General features: G+C 47.9%; 1 protein-coding gene across 1 annotated transcript in view; it reads left to right on the plus strand.

The window, feature by feature from the left end:
- The window catches only part of CLCN7 (chloride voltage-gated channel 7), a 131,839-nt gene that overhangs the window by 39,563 nt on the left and 76,365 nt on the right, over positions 1–15,911 (plus strand). Inside the window, exons 3-6 of the mRNA XM_030212156.1 lie at positions 3,662–3,733; positions 4,652–4,717; positions 6,580–6,712; positions 14,794–14,903. Of these exons, the coding sequence (XP_030068016.1) occupies positions 3,662–3,733; positions 4,652–4,717; positions 6,580–6,712; positions 14,794–14,903 (381 nt within the window). The remainder of the gene's footprint in view (positions 1–3,661; positions 3,734–4,651; positions 4,718–6,579; positions 6,713–14,793; positions 14,904–15,911) is intronic.

Raw genomic sequence — 15,911 nt, forward strand, 5'->3', positions numbered from 1 at the left:
CAGGTGCAAGGAAATGGAGGAAGGCTGTCACAAAAACACAAATAAAAAAACACACTGTTGCTGCCTGCGACGCTCTCTCAATCTTTCTAAAACACACAATTACACTCAATCTCAGAGGTCCACAGACAAGGGGGGGTCCCTAAGACCAGAGAGGGGAGAAGGGGGGTCCCTAAGAACACAGAGAGGGAGGGAAGGGGGGTCCTCAGACCACAGGGGAGGGGGTCCTGAGACCTCAGGGGGGGAGAGGGGAGGACAATCACTGTCTCACATACTCACTCGCACACACTCATTCTCACATACACACACTCTCTCACAGACACACTCGCACCCACTTGCACTCTGTCAAACACAGAAACTTGCACATTCACACTCTCTCTCACACAGTCAAAGACACTCTCTCAAACATACACAGTCCGCGAAAAACCTTGCTAGCGCCCGTTTCATTTGTTACGGAAACGGGCCTTTTTTACTAGTCATTATATAAAGAAACAAAAAATAATAATGCATGCGACTGTGAGCAAGTCCAAATGGATTGTTGCTTCCTTTTAATTGAGTGCCATATTTTTACACTTTCTGTTATATAAAAGATCAATTGCTGGTCTCCTGCAGTTTTAATTGCTAAACGTTTTACATTCCGTAAGCATGTACAAGGAAAATTCTTCAAACTGATGAGAGCTATGGAAAAATTAGACAAGAACATAGTTCCAAAAATAATTAGAACCTGGCCATAAACTCCCAAATAAATAGAAACTTGTCAGCTTTGGCCAAGGGCTCTCCCTTCTAGATGTCCACTTATTTAAGTACAGAGACTTTTGACTCGTAACCACTTGTAACCACTCGCCTCCACCTACCCTCCTCTCTTCCTTCCCGTTCACATTAATTGATTTGATTTGCTTACTTTATTTATTTTTTGTCTATTAGATTGTAAGCTCTTTGAGCAGGGACTGTCTTTCTTCTATGTTTGTGCAGTGCTGCGTATGCCTTGTAGCGCTATAGAAATGCTAAATAGTAGTAGTAGTAGTAGTAGTACAGAGATAAAGGGCTTCTACACCAAGCAGTTCCCCACAACATACTTGTTCATACTGTATATAACAAAAGGATCAGCTGAAAAATCAGGAACAGATTTTCACAGCAGGCTTTTTTCTTCCCTAAACCTCCTTCCCTCTTCTGCCCTCCCAGCTCTTCAGTCTTGGGGGGGGGGGGGGGGGGAGGCACTGCTGTGATTGAATTGCCCCAGATCCTGCACCCCTCTAGAGTTAGCTTTTATTTTCTGTGATCCCTTTTTCAAATATAATGCATATCTTTACAGGGCAGTACACCCCCCCCCCCCCCCCCATATACAAACCCTATAAAAATTCAGTTCTGCTGTGATAACGTGTGAAAGGTCTGCTCATATGTAACAGGATCAGCAAGAAATCATTCCCCTTATTCCTCTGATCTCATTTTCTTGATTTGGACAGAGACAGATGAGAACTTTATACATTTTTACAACTTCTTTAGTGCCCTCCTCCTGGACTACTTTATGAAATTAGTTTTTATAGAAACTATAGTATCAATCAATAGTGGATACTTACAAAATCTGTACAGAGAAATCAAGGGAGACATGTTGGGTTAGTGCACTAAAAGGGTTATCGCCTAAGGCAATGTTTCTCAAGTCTGGTCCTGGAGGTATCCCCTTGATAGTCAGGTTTCCCGGATAGCCACAGTAAATATGCATGAAAGAGATCTGCATATAATGGAGGCAGTGCATGCAGATCAAGTTAATGCATATTCATTGTGGATATCCTGAAAACCTGACTGGCAAGGGGTACTCCATTACCGGACTTGGGAAACACTGACCTACGGCATGTTTCTCAACCTTATTCTTTGTTAAGGGGTCAATTTTATTAAAGTTTAGTGTGTTCTAATGGACATTAGTGTATGCTGAGTGCTAAGAAACCCATTATATACCTATGGGCTGCTTAGAATTTAGTGCACACTAATTCTGTTAGCATACGCTAAGCTTTTGTAAAAAGGGTCTTTAAGTGGACTAACATAGCAACTGTAATACTTCAGTCAGAGGTTACTGCCTGGCTTTATTATCCAGGAACTACCTATATAGTGAGTAAAGTCACACATTCTCGTATCTCTTCTTTTAATGTTAAATTTTGCTTTAATTATGAGTTGCATTCTTTTGTATTTACAGACTTCTATTCCACCTTTCACAAATGCTACAAGGCGGATTACAAATAAGAAACTTCAACATTTGAAGGAAATTACAATATTTAATAAGCATTTAAGAATAAATTTGATTTACATTACAAAAATTAACATTATTAAAAAAAAAAAAAAAATTCCTCTCAAAACATAAAATCACAATCTCTGTCCAATTTGTTTAGTTCCGTTTTACAAATTTTGTTATTGTGGAGATGCTGCCTGGAGAGTCTAGAGCCTCACATGGCCCCAGAACCTTTGGTAATGCAGAGGCCCCTGTAGAGTCCAAGATTCCTCCAAAGCTCTGAAGTATTGTATTTTTCCACATATAAGACTAAATTCTATATATGGCACCTGAAAAGTCAGTGCCGAAAATATTTCCACCTAGATTTAGGCACAATTTATAGAAAATGCCTAGTGGCCATGCCTAACTCTAAGTGCGTCCATTTACTCCAAGTAAAACTTGGTGTAAATACCGGCGCCTAAGTTAGGCGCAGAGCAAGTGTATTCTATAACCCTGCATGTAGATTTTCAGAATTCCCACGGTCCGCCCATTCCATGGCCATGCTCCCTTTTTGCCAGTGCACATTAGAATTTATATTCACCACTTTAAAGAATACGCTTAGCAAGTTGTGTGCGTAAATTGTAATTAGTGTTAATTATTTTTAAGTGACAATTATTGGCACTGATTTGCTTGTTAAGAAATATGGCTGGATTTGTGTGTGTAATTTCGGTCACGCTATATAGAATCTGGGGTATAATACGTTCAAATTGTGCACGTTATATGCTTGAAAATATGGTAATTTTTTTAGTCTTAATGTTTTTATTGATTTTGTAATAAAGATAGAACATTAATAACAACAATTGTACTATAATATGATATTTAAATTGAGTTAAAATAATAACAAAAAAAGACACCTTAAAGTATGTAAGCAGTATAAAGTTCATGCATGTGACACAGATGGTAATAATATACATGAAGAAAAAAAGAAAAAGTACAATATACACCTCTCACTTCACATCTTCAAAATAGGATATCAATGGAGCCCATTTTTCTTTATACAAAGCATATCGAGATGTTTTTTTAGCAAAATATGTTTCATATTTATAGGTTTGAAACAATAAATTCCACCATTCTTGATAAGTAACTTCTTGTAAAGCTTTCCAGTGTGTAAAGACTACTTTCAAAGCTAGATTCAACATGGTATTAACAAGCAAACATTCATTAGTCTTTAAAATGGCTCTAAAAAAACATGGATGGTGGCAAGATGGTCTGTTTGACTGTACCTTGGTCTTTTCCATCACATTTTGTGTAGTGAAACCATTTGTCTAGATAAAAACACAGCTATATACAAGAAGCTCAGAGTCTGAGACATGCTGTTTACTCAATATTCAAGCTTTCATTTTTAATTCAGATTGAAGTTATGGGAATGAGAACTGCCTTTTAATAATTCTTTCTGTCTCACAGGAAACCGAGAAATCGCCTCCTTCTCCGAAAGAGATACCTCACAATGAAAAACTCTTATCTCTCAAGTATGAGGTAATGCCTCTTGTGGGAGTAGGTTACACGCTCAGAATTTGCTCTCTGTGTTCTGGTATGCAAAGATTCCTTTGGATACCTTTAGTCTCCATGTGCTGGTTTATAAAGAACTTCGTGCTGAGCATTTGCAAACCTCACCAGCCGAAGACCTTCTCGTGGCAGAAGGAACACTTACACCCTGTGCAGCCAGCAGCAGTGTCCTTCAGCCACTGACACAACCAGTCTCTGTGCATGCTCAAGGGGTTGGGCGGCAGCAGCTTGGGGACACTGCTTCTGATTGCACAGGGTAACATAGTAACATAGTAGATGACGGCAGAAAAAGACCTGCACAGTCCATCCAGTCTGCCCAAGAAGTGTAAGTGATCCTTCTGCTGTGAGGAGGTCTTTGGCCAGCTCCGCTATCTCTTTTGGGGGGCGCGAGGAGGGCAGGCCCCACCCTTAATGGTCTGTCTGTCTACTACACTGATGCTGAGTGATGCAGAGGAGACCTAATTCAGATTTCCCCAGCAGAAGTACCTGATCTGCTACTTTCCTCTTATGCTATCATTAGTGTGACTTTAAGAAACCTTAGAAGTGTGGCCTGGTCCTGCTTTCATGAGGGAACTAACTTAACACGCTGTTTTATTTTTCTAGTAGTAGCTGAAGGTGAGTTACATTCAGGTACAATAAGTAATTGCTCTCTGTTCAGAGAGCTCACAGGTAACTTTGTACCTGAGGCAGTTGAGAGTTAAGTGACTTGCCCAAGTTCACAAGTAGCCACAGAGGGGATTTGAACTCTGGCATCCCTAGTTCTCAGCCCGTTGCTGTACCCATTAGACTACACCTCCACTTCACTTGCAGTGCTTGGGCAGAATATCTCATGTGTTGAAGCCTTTCTTCCACTGTCTAGTGAAAATCTCTATTTTCCATTTACTTTAGAGTCTGGATTATGATAACAGTGAAAATCTGTTATTTTTGGAAGAAGAAAGACGGATCAATCGGACAGTGAGTATAACACTCGAATGCATTATTTCTATTTATATGAGCATTTCTATGGTTTGTTAAACCAGGACATCACCAAGCAAATTATAAATACACTAGTGGAACCATGCCCGTTTCCTCAACAATGAAACGGGCCCTAGGAAGGCTGTCATGTAAGGTTTTTTTTTTCCTCTCTCCCCTGCCCTCCCCTCCCCTCCATGTCCAGCAATTCTTCCCTCCCCTCCATGTCCTGCAATTCTTCCCTCCCCTCCATGTCCAGCAATTCTTCCCTCCCCTCCATGTCCAGCGATTCTCTGCCCTTCCCTTCCTCCCTCCCCTCGATGTCCCGCAATTCTCTCCTCTCCTCGATTTGTACCTGAACATTCTCTGGCTGGCTGGCGCTGGCTTCCATTCCGTTTGTAATATCCCTCCTGACGTCAGCTCACCTCCAGCATTCCCATCCCTGTCACTGTTCCGCCCTCTGATGTCATTACGTCTTGACGCGAGGGCGGGACAGTGAGGGGGAATGGAACGCTGGAGGCTGGCTGACGTCAGGAGATGTTACGAACCCAGGCAGCCAGACATTTAACGTTGAAGGTGCAAATTATTATATAGGATACTTTGAAGCCCTGCCAAACTACTAATACTGTAAGAGTGGGTTTTTGAAGCAATGGAAGGTATCGTACCAGAGCAAATGTGGTTAGCAGAAGAAAGACGAATGCAGCTCTCCTGGATCCTATCACTAATTTATAGTTTATTAGTGCTTGATATATTGCTTTTCTTGACAGCCAAGCAGGTGATTTATAATAGGGTGCATCAAGCTACGGTTGTTACCAGTTTTCAAAGGGGTGGTATGCTTGTACATTTCCCTCAGGGCCTGCTCAACTGTTAGACAGATTAGGTGATAGCCCAGAGCAGCTGCAGATAAAACAAGACAATATGTTCTGATGCCACACTGACAAAGAACCAGCAGCTTGTACTTTCTCCTGCAGGGAGGCTGAATAATCTTCAAATTGCCCATTTCCCTGGTTCTGTGGGTTTGGGAAATTGCCCTCATGTGTATACTATGCATTTAAAAGTTGATGTTCAACTTTTATGCATTTTTGTACAAGTCCTTTCTAGGAGGAGTAGTGGTGTGGTAATGCTTGCTCAGTTTAATTATCAGATCCTTAGTGCAGGGTCTAGGGGCCCTGAAAGTTAGTTGAAGGAAGTGCAAGCTGAAGTTTTGCCTAACGCAGCTAATATCCTTTCACTGGGCCTGCTTTCCTTTTTGAAAATTACCCCACAGAAACAATATACTCACATTTACACATTATTGGTAAGCAAAAGTTTCCTAAAAAAAAAAAAGAGTGTATTTATGAAATGTATGCATAAGAACTAATCTCTTCCTATTCCTTCGCTCGAGGAATTTCTTCGCTCAGAGTGGATAAACTTATACACAGACTGTAGTCACATACATTTACAGGCTTATAGTCTGGGAAGTTTTAGGAAAGGCTATTTCTAAGTACAAAACACTCTCTTCACCACAGAAATTTGCTTTTAAAAATAACTCCCCTAAGTGACACTGTCTCTCCTCGCAATGAATGTAATATCCTCTGTGACATCATAGTGCCCAAATCCTGCAGCATTTGTAATATTTCTCTCTGTTGTAGGGGAAATCATAAGGAATTAGTGTAGCTACAGTTAAATTACTAGAGCCGTATTTTTCCTATGTACAGATATTTTATAATTAGAGAATGAGCTGGGTTGCAAGTTGTGACATGATCCTCTTTCCTCCTGCCCTGCTTTTCACTAGTTATTACTCTTAGGGCCTGGTAGCCATTCACAGATGATATTCAGATCCAAGGACAATGTCAGGTGTCATCTACTTCACTTTTTTTCTGCAGGGTTTCCGAACAGTGGAAATCACACGCTGGATCATCTGTGGCCTGATTGGGATCCTTACAGGCCTTGTTGCTTGCTTCATCGATATCGTTGTGGAAAAACTGGCTGGGTTAAAATATCACGTAGTGAAAGAAAGTATCCTTTCCATCCATGCACTGAGAGGCTCAGCTTAAAAAGTAACATTAGATGAGGGCTGGAAAATACCAGTTAGCCTGTCCACACTCCTAAGGCTACATCCCAACTGCCAGTCAGAGTTGTGACCACCTGCAGGTGATCTCTCAGAACAGTTGTTTTGGTTTTTTTCCTTGGTAGGTTACCATTTTAACATAACTTTTCCTTCTGTATACCACCTTCCTTATTTTAAGGTGACACAAGATGGATAACAGCAAAAATATTAAGTATAATAACTATAAAATATCTATAAATTTATAAAATACTGTAATAAAATCCCACCCTTAATCAAGTATCCCCCAAACACTTCCTCTCAGGGACGGATATGTGCCTCCACCCCCCACCCCCCATACCTAGAAGGTATGGCTAGATGAGAACATGAGACCCCCATCTTAGATTCCTCCTGCATCCTGCTTTTTTTTTTTTTAATAAGATCTAACCATAAGACTCTAATAATCCAGCTAACTGATGATATATTTTTCATGGGGGTGCACCCTTATGTAGTTATTGGTCCTTTAGGTAATTTTCTCCGAGGACAAGCAGGCTGCTTGTTCTCACTGATGGGTGACGTCCACGGCAGCCCCTCCAATCGGAAAACTTCACTAGCAAAGTCCTTTGCTAGCCCTCGCGCGCCCGCGCGCACCGCGCATGCGCGGCCGTCTTCCCGCCCGAAACCGGCTCGAGCCGGCCAGTCTTCTTTTGTCCGCACTCGGTACGGTCGTGTTTTCGCCGTGTCGAGCCCCGGAAAGTCGACCTCGCGCGTCCAATTTGTTTTGAACGTGTTTTTTTCCTTCGGGAAAGCTTTGTCCTAGTCGGGAAGTGCTCCGGAAACCCCCCGCCGGGTTTCGTGTAAATCCTCCCCGTACTTCCAGCTTTTTTGCCCCGGTAAGTTTTCTTTCGTCGTCGGGGTAGGCCTCTTTTCGGCCTCGGTCGAGATTTTTTCTCCCTCTAAATTTGGTGCTTCAAATTTCGCCATTTCGGCTTTTGATTTCGCCGGCGTGATTTTTCCGCCCATGACATCGAAGCCTTCCAGCGGCTTCAAGAAGTGCACCCAGTGCGCCCGGGTTATCTCGCTCACTGATCGACACTCGTCGTGTCTTCAGTGTCTGGGGGCCGAGCACCGCCCTCAGAACTGCAGTCTGTGTTCCCTGCTTCAAAGGCGGACTCAGGTAGCGAGACTAGCCCAGTGGAACGTGTTGTTCTCGGGCTCTTCGTCGGCATCGGCACCGGGATCTTCGAGTGCATCGACGTCGTCAGCGTCCAGACCATCTTCCTCGGCCGCCCCTGCATCGAGTGCATCGAGGCATCGGGCCTCTGCATCGGCGCCGAGACATCGGATAGCTGCATCGACGTCGGTGGTACCAGGACCTCGTCTGCTGATGTCGTCGGACGGTGGTGCATCGGGTGGAGTGCAGGTGAGGGCTGTCCATTCCCCTGCTGGTGGCGGTGAGCCCTCGGGTGGGTCTCCGCCTACCCTGAGGGCTCCTGCGGTACAGCCCCCCCGAGATCGACCTTCTTCAGTCTCGGCCCCGAGGAAGCGACGGATGGATTCGACGTCCTCCTCGTCGGTGCCGGGGAGCTCCGGTGACATGCTTCGGAAGAAATCGAAGAAGCATCGACACCGGTCTCCTCCCCGTGTCGGCACCGAGAGCTCTGGGTCGCCGAGGGATTCGGCACCCAGCAGGCATCGGCACCGAGAGGACCGCTCACCCTCTGTTCAGGAGGTGTCGATGCGCTCCGCTCTGGACAGCCCGGAACAGCCTCCACGCCCGGAACAGGTACTGACGTCGACGCCTGCATCGACCTCTCAGCCTTTCTCTGCAGCCGCTCTAAACGAGAGCCTCCGGGCCGTTCTCCCAGAGATTCTGGGAGAGCTGTTGCGCCCTACCCCTCCGGTACCGGCGGTGCTTGCGCCACCGGTACCGTCGAGCGTGGCGCCGGCTGGCCCATCGCCCAGGTTGAGGTCCCCGACGTCGGTACCGCGTGCGGTACCGACCGCGGCCACCTCCCAGGAAGGCTCCCCGACTACGTCGGCGGAGGGAGCTTTGCCGATGCGGGCGAGGGAGTCTACCTCTCGACGCCCCCATCGTGGACGGGGTTCCACGGAGTCGAGCAGGGCGAGGTTGCAGACACAGGTCCGTGAACTTGTGTCTGACACCGAGGGTGAGGCCTCGTGGGAGGAAGAGGAAGATCCCAGATATTTCTCTGACGAGGAGTCTGAGGGTCTTCCGTCTGATCCCACTCCCTCTCCTGAGAGACAGCTTTCTCCTCCCGAGAGTCTGTCTTTTGCCTCCTTTGTCCGGGAGATGTCTACGGCCATCCCCTTCCCGGTGGTTGTGGAGGACGAGCCCAGGGCTGAAATGTTTGAGCTCCTGGACTATCCTTCTCCACCTAAGGAAGTGTCCACTGTTCCCTTGCACCATGTCCTGAAGAAGACATTGCTTGCGAACTGGACCAAGCCATTAACTAATCCCCACATTCCCAAGAAGATCGAGTCCCAGTACCGGATCCATGGGGACCCAGAGCTGATGCGCACTCAGTTGCCTCATGACTCTGGAGTTGTGGATTTGGCCCTAAAGAAGGCTAAGAGTTCTAGGGAACATGCTTCGGCGCCCCCGGGCAAGGACGCTAGAACCTTAGACTCCTTTGGGAGGAAGGCCTACCATTCCTCTATGCTCGTGTCCAAGATCCAGTCTTACCAGCTCTACACGAGCATACACATGCGGAATAATGTGCGGCAGTTGGCGGGCTTGGTTGATGCTCTTCCCCCTGAGCAAGCCAAGCCTTTTCAGGAGGTGGTCAGGCAGCTGAAGGCGTGCAGAAAATTCCTGGCCAGAGGAGTTTATGACACTTTTGATGTTGCGTCCAGGGCCGCTGCTCAAGGTGTGGTGATGCGCAGGCTCTCATGGCTGCGTGCCGCCGACCTGGAGAATAGAATCCAGCAGCGGATTGCGGACTCGCCTTGCCGTGCGGATAACATTTTTGGCGAAAAAGTCGAGCAGGTGGTAGAGTCTCTCCACCAGCGGGACACCGCATTCGACAAGTTCGCCCGCCGGCAGCCTTCAGCTTCTACCTCTACAGGTAGACGATTTTTCGGGGGAAGGAAGACTGTTCCCTATACTTCTGGCAAGCGTAGGTACAATCCTCCTTCCCGACAGCCTGCGGCCCAGGCTAAGCCCCAGCGCGCTCGCTCTCGTCAGCAGCGTGCGAATCAGCAAGGCCCCGCGGCTCCCCAGCAAAAGCAAGGGGCGAGCTTTTGACTGGCTCCAGCAGAGCATAGCCGACATCCAAGTGTCAGTGCCGGGCGACCTGCCTGTCGGAGGGAGGTTGAAAGCTTTTCACCAAAGGTGGCCTCTCATAACCTCCGATCAGTGGGTTCTCCAAATAGTCCGGCAAGGATACACCCTCAATTTGGCCTCACAACCTCCAAATTGTCCACCGGGAGCTCAGTCCTACAGCTTCCAGCACAAGCAGGTACTTGCAGAGGAACTCTCCGCCCTTCTCAGCGCCAATGCGGTCGAGCCCGTGCCATCCGGGCAAGAAGGGCTGGGGTTCTATTCCAGGTACTTCCTTGTGGAAAAGAAAACAGGGGGGATGCGTCCCATCCTAGACCTAAGGGCCCTGAACAAATATCTCGTAAAAGAAAAGTTCAGGATGCTTTCCCTGGGCACCCTTCTCCCCATGATTCAGCAAAACGATTGGCTATGCTCTCTGGACTTGAAGGATGCCTACACACACATCCCGATACTGCCAGCTCACAGACAGTATCTGCGATTTCAGCTGGGCGCACGCCACTTCCAGTACTGTGTGCTACCCTTTGGGCTCGCCTCTGCGCCCAGGGTGTTCACAAAGTGCCTAGCTGTGGTAGCAGCGGCGCTTCGCAGGCTGGGGGTGCACGTGTTCCCATATCTCGACGATTGGCTGGTGAAGAACACATCCGAGGCAGGAGCCCTGCAGTCCATGCAGATGACTATTCGCCTCCTGGAGCTACTGGGGTTTGTGATAAATTACCCAAAGTCCCATCTTCTCCCAGTGCAGAAACTCGAATTCATCGGAGCCCTGCTGGATTCTCGGACGGCTCGCGCCTATCTCCCAGAGGCGAGGGCCAACAACTTGTTGTCCCTCGTCTCGCGGGTGCGAGCGTCCCAGCAGATCACAGCTCGGCAGATGTTGAGATTGCTGGGCCACATGGCTTCCACAGTTCATGTGACTCCCATGGCCCGCCTTCACATGAGATCTGCTCAATGGACCCTAGCCTCCCAGTGGTATCAGGCCGCCGGGGGTCTAGAGAACGTGATCCACCTGTCCACGAGTTTTCTCGAATCCCTGTATTGGTGGACGATTTGCTCCAATTTGACTCTGGGACGTCCCTTCCAAATTCCTCAGCCTCAAAAAGTGCTGACCACGGATGCGTCTCTCCTGGGATGGGGAGCTCATGTCGATGGGCTTCACACCCAAGGAAGGTGGTCCCTCCAAGAAAGCGATCTACAGATCAATCTTCTGGAGTTGCGAGCGATCTGGAACGCTCTGAAGGCTTTCAGAGATCGGCTGTCCCACCAAATTATCCAAATTCAGACAGACAATCAGGTTGCCATGTACTATGTCAACAAGCAGGGGGGCACCGGATCTCGCCCCCTGTGTCAGGAAGCCGTCAGCATGTGGCTCTGGGCTCGCCGTCAAGGCATGGTGCTCCAAGCCACATATCTGGCAGGCGTAAACAACAGTCTGGCCGACAGGTTGAGCAGGATTATGCAACCTCACGAGTGGTCGCTCAATTCCCGTGTGGTGCGACAGATCTTCCAGGCGTGGGGCACCCCCCTGGTGGATCTCTTCGCATCTCAAGTGAACCACAAGGTCCCTCAGTTCTGTTCCAGGCTTCAGGCCCACGGCAGACTGGCGTCGGATGCCTTCCTCCTGGATTGGGGGGAAGGTCTGCTGTATGCTTATCCTCCCATTCCTCTGGTGGGGAAGACTTTGTTGAAACTCAAGCAAGACCGAGGCACCATGATTCTGATTGCTCCCTTTTGGCCGCGTCAGATCTGGTTCCCTCTTCTTCTGGAGTTATCCTCTGAAGAACCGTGGAGATTGGAGTGTTTTCCGACCCTCATCACGCAGGACGAAGGGGCTCTTCTGCATCCCAACCTCCAGTCCCTGGCTCTCACGGCCTGGATGTTGAGGGCATAGACTTTGCCTCTTTGGGTCTGCCAGAGGGTGTCTCCCGCATCTTGCTTGCTTCCAGGAAAGACTCCACTAAGAGAAGTTACTTCTTTCATTGGAGGAGGTTTGCCGTCTGGTGTGACAGCAAGGCCCTAGATCCTCGCTCTTGTCCTACACAGACCCTGCTTGAATACCTTCTCCACTTGTCTGAGTCTGGTCTGAAGACCAACTCCGTAAGGGTTCACCTTAGTGCAATCAGTGCATACCATTACCAAGTGGAAGGTAAGCCGATCTCAGGACAGCCTTTAGTTGTTCGCTTCATGAGAGGTTTGCTTTTGTCAAAGCCCCCTGTCAAGCCTCCTACAGTGTCATGGGATCTCAATGTCGTTCTCACCCAGCTGATGAAACCTCCTTTCGAGCCACTGAATTCCTGCCATCCGAAGTACTTGACCTGGAAGGTCATTTTCTTGGTGGCAGTTACCTCGGCTCGTAGAGTCAGTGAGCTTCAGGCCCTGGTAGCCCAGGCCCCTTACACCAAATTTCATCACAACAGAGTAGTCCTCCGCACTCACCCTAAGTTCTTGCCAAAGGTCGTGTCGGAGTTCCATCTGAACCAGTCAATTGTCTTGCCAACATTCTTTCCCCGTCCTCATTCCTGCCCTGCTGAACGTCAGCTGCACACATTGGACTGCAAGAGAGCATTGGCCTTCTATCTGGAGCGGACACAGCCCCACAGACAGTCCGCCCAATTGTTTGTTTCTTTTGATCCCAACAAGAGGGGAGTGGCTGTAGGGAAACGCACCATATCCAATTGGCTAGCAGATTGCATTTCCTTCACTTACGCCCAGGCTGGGCTGGCTCTTGAGGGTCATGTCACGGCTCATAATGTTAGAGCCATGGCAGCGTCGGTAGCCCACTTGAAGTCAGCCACCATGGAGGAAATTTGCAAAGCTGCGACGTGGTCATCTGTCCACACATTCACATCTCATTACTGCCTGCAGCAGGATACCCGACGTGACAGTCGGTTCGGGCAGTCAGTTCTTCAGAACCTGTTTGGGCTTTAGGATCCAACTCCACCCCCCGAGGGCCCTGTTTGTTCTGTTCCAGGCTACACTCTCAGTTAGTTGGTAAATTTTTTAGGTCAATCTCAGTTATGTCCTCGCCGTTGCGAGGCCCAATTGACCAATGTTGTTGTTTTGAGTGAGCCTGGGGGCTAGGGATACCCCATCAGTGAGAACAAGCAGCCTGCTTGTCCTCGGAGAAAGCGAATGCTACATACCTGTAGAAGGTATTCTCCGAGGACAGCAGGCTGATTGTTCTCACAAACCCGCCCGCCTCCCCTTTGGAGTTGTGTCTTCCCTTGAAGTGTATTGTCTTGCTACATACTGGACTGGCCGGCTCGAGCCGGTTTCGGGCGGGAAGACGGCCGCGCATGCGCGGTGCGCGTGGGCGCGCGAGGGCTAGCAAAGGACTTTGCTAGTGAAGTTTTCCGATTGGAGGGGCTGCCGTGGACGTCACCCATCAGTGAGAACAATCAGCCTGCTGTCCTCGGAGAATACCTTCTACAGGTATGTAGCATTCGCTTTACTGATTGCAACTTCAAAGATGTATTGCTTCCTGACTTTTCTTAGCTAGTTTTTATTAAAAGCAGAGCTTAACTTAGTCTTTGGTTATGTGCTCCAGGGATTGCATTGTCAGATGAGACAATTTAGAGCAGGGGTGTCCAACTTCAGTTCTCAAGGGCCACAATCCATGTGGATTTTCAGGATTTCCCCAATGAATATGCATGAGATTTATGTAGTGCCTCAATTGTACTCAAATAGATCTCGTGCATATTCATTATGGAAATTCTGAAAACCAGAGTGGTGAAAACTGAGGTTTGACACCCCTGCTTTACAGTGCTACAGAGCTTGCCTAGTTGAACATTTAAGGCAGAACTATACATTCTTTTATTTGCTTGGAAAATATGTGTTCAGTGACTTGGTTCACTAGAATAAGAATCGAAGGGTTTCCTTTTTTCCTTTCCGTACCCCTCCCTTTGTAGCTCTCTGTTCAGGGTTGCCGAGAGACTGAGCTGGGCCCGGGACAAGACCGGCCCTGGGACCCCCCCCAGTCACCTCCCTCTTCTGCTCTCAGCCCGCCGGTGCCCCAGTCTCCACCCGCCCACCCCCAGCCCTGTCAACAGCCCCCCTCTGTCTGCCACCGGACCCGCTGCATTCAAATCGGCAGCGCCCCACCTCCGTGTGAACGTGGCAGATCACCTCCCTTCGGGCCCTCCCTGTGTCCCGCCCTCATGGAAACAGGAACTTATATCAGACGAGGGCTGGACACAGTGAGGGAAGGCCCAAAGGAAGGTGATCTGCTGCTTTCACACGGAGGTGAGGCGCTGCCAATTTGAATGCAGGGGGCCTGGTGGCGGATGGAACCGAGGGCAGGCAGGTGAGACCGGGGACTGCAGCACCGGTGGCCTGTGAGAAGGAGAGAGACCCCGGCGCTAGGCCCCCCTTGGAGGCCTGGGGAAATTTGTCCCCCCCTGCCCCCCCCCTCTCAGCGGCCCAGTCTCTGTTACTGCTGAGATTTGATTTGTTGGGTGAACAGCTTATATAATTATATTAGAAAGCTTGTATCTGGGAACCTTCTCGGCTGCTAATGTTATTGCATCTTTTGTCCCCCGTTAGTTTGAGACTAGATGAAATAGTCATTGGATGCTTGAAGCAAGTGGTGGGGTGGCAATACAGATATTTCCTCCTTGCCCAGGAAGCTGAAGCAAGGATCAAAAGGAGCCTGAAGTCTCCTGTTTGGTAACTTGCTGCTCACAGGTGTGGGATTGGTCCTTCATGGTTTGTTTTCACTAATAACGTGGAGCCCTTCCTGACTGATACCATCAGATATCGACAAGTTCACAGAGAATGGAGGGTTGTCTTTCTCTCTCCTGCTCTGGGCATCCTGGAACTCTGCTTTTGTGATGGTTGGTTCTCTCCTGGTGGCCTTTGGTGAGGTAAAGTTTTCAAAGTTCTCAAAAAAATAGACCAATAACCTTTGTGTGGTTCTGGGAGCCCATTTCAGAAAGGCACATAGTGTCTGTGTTGCCTTTATGAAACAGATGCATTTTGGGAGTTTTCAGTTAGGTGTTCTAAAATCAAATCTAAACAGGATGATAACACGGGATCCAGGCAGGGGAGGCATTTTTAAAGATAACACGTTCACTGATGTACCTTTTATAAAATACCCTCCCCAAAAGCTCCCACACAAATTTACATCTGTTCAAACACAGGAGACCTTTGGAGCTTATTTTCAAAGCATATGGATGTCTCAAAATCCTGATTTTACAAAGGCAGAAAAGGGTCGTCCATATAACAAGGGGATGTGGGGACTAGAGAGGGCCCAAAATCAGGATGTCCCAACGGTGATTACCAAATGGGAAGAAACATTCAAGTCTAAAAAGAACGTCCTTAGTTATACCTGTTTCAGTCATGTCTAGGTTACAAAAAGGGGTTCTGATTGAGCAGCTGGCCGCTGGAGGTATTAAGCCATGACACCTCATGACTCCCCTAATGGCTGCTGTCCTCCCTCTCCACTGAAAGTGAAACTGAAATGGGATACCAAGCTGTATGACAGCTTCAGGTATTACAGGCATTCTTAACAAAGCAGGAAGCAAGTCAGGAGTAGCCTAGTGGTTAGTGCGGGGGACTTTAAACCAAAGGACTTGGGTTCAAATCACACTTTAACTCCTTTAAATTTTTTTTTATTGTGAGCTCTCCAGAACATAAAAATGCCTACTGTATATAAACATATAAGCCACTGTAAGTCTGAAGGCTGTTGAAGTGGTGTAAATTAAGGCACAGTAGGTATTTTTCTGTTCCTGGAGGGCACACAATTACAAAATAAGAATTCAAGTGGGATTTGAATCTGGGCCACTTGGTTTATAGACCACTGCACTGATCACTAGGCTACTCCTCTGCTCTGCTCTGCAGGAAGAACTGTGTGGTCATTCTTAGAATGCTTT

The sequence above is a fragment of the Microcaecilia unicolor genome, chromosome 8, assembly GCF_901765095.1.
Source record: "Microcaecilia unicolor chromosome 8, aMicUni1.1, whole genome shotgun sequence".
Lineage (NCBI taxonomy): Eukaryota > Metazoa > Chordata > Amphibia > Gymnophiona > Siphonopidae > Microcaecilia > Microcaecilia unicolor.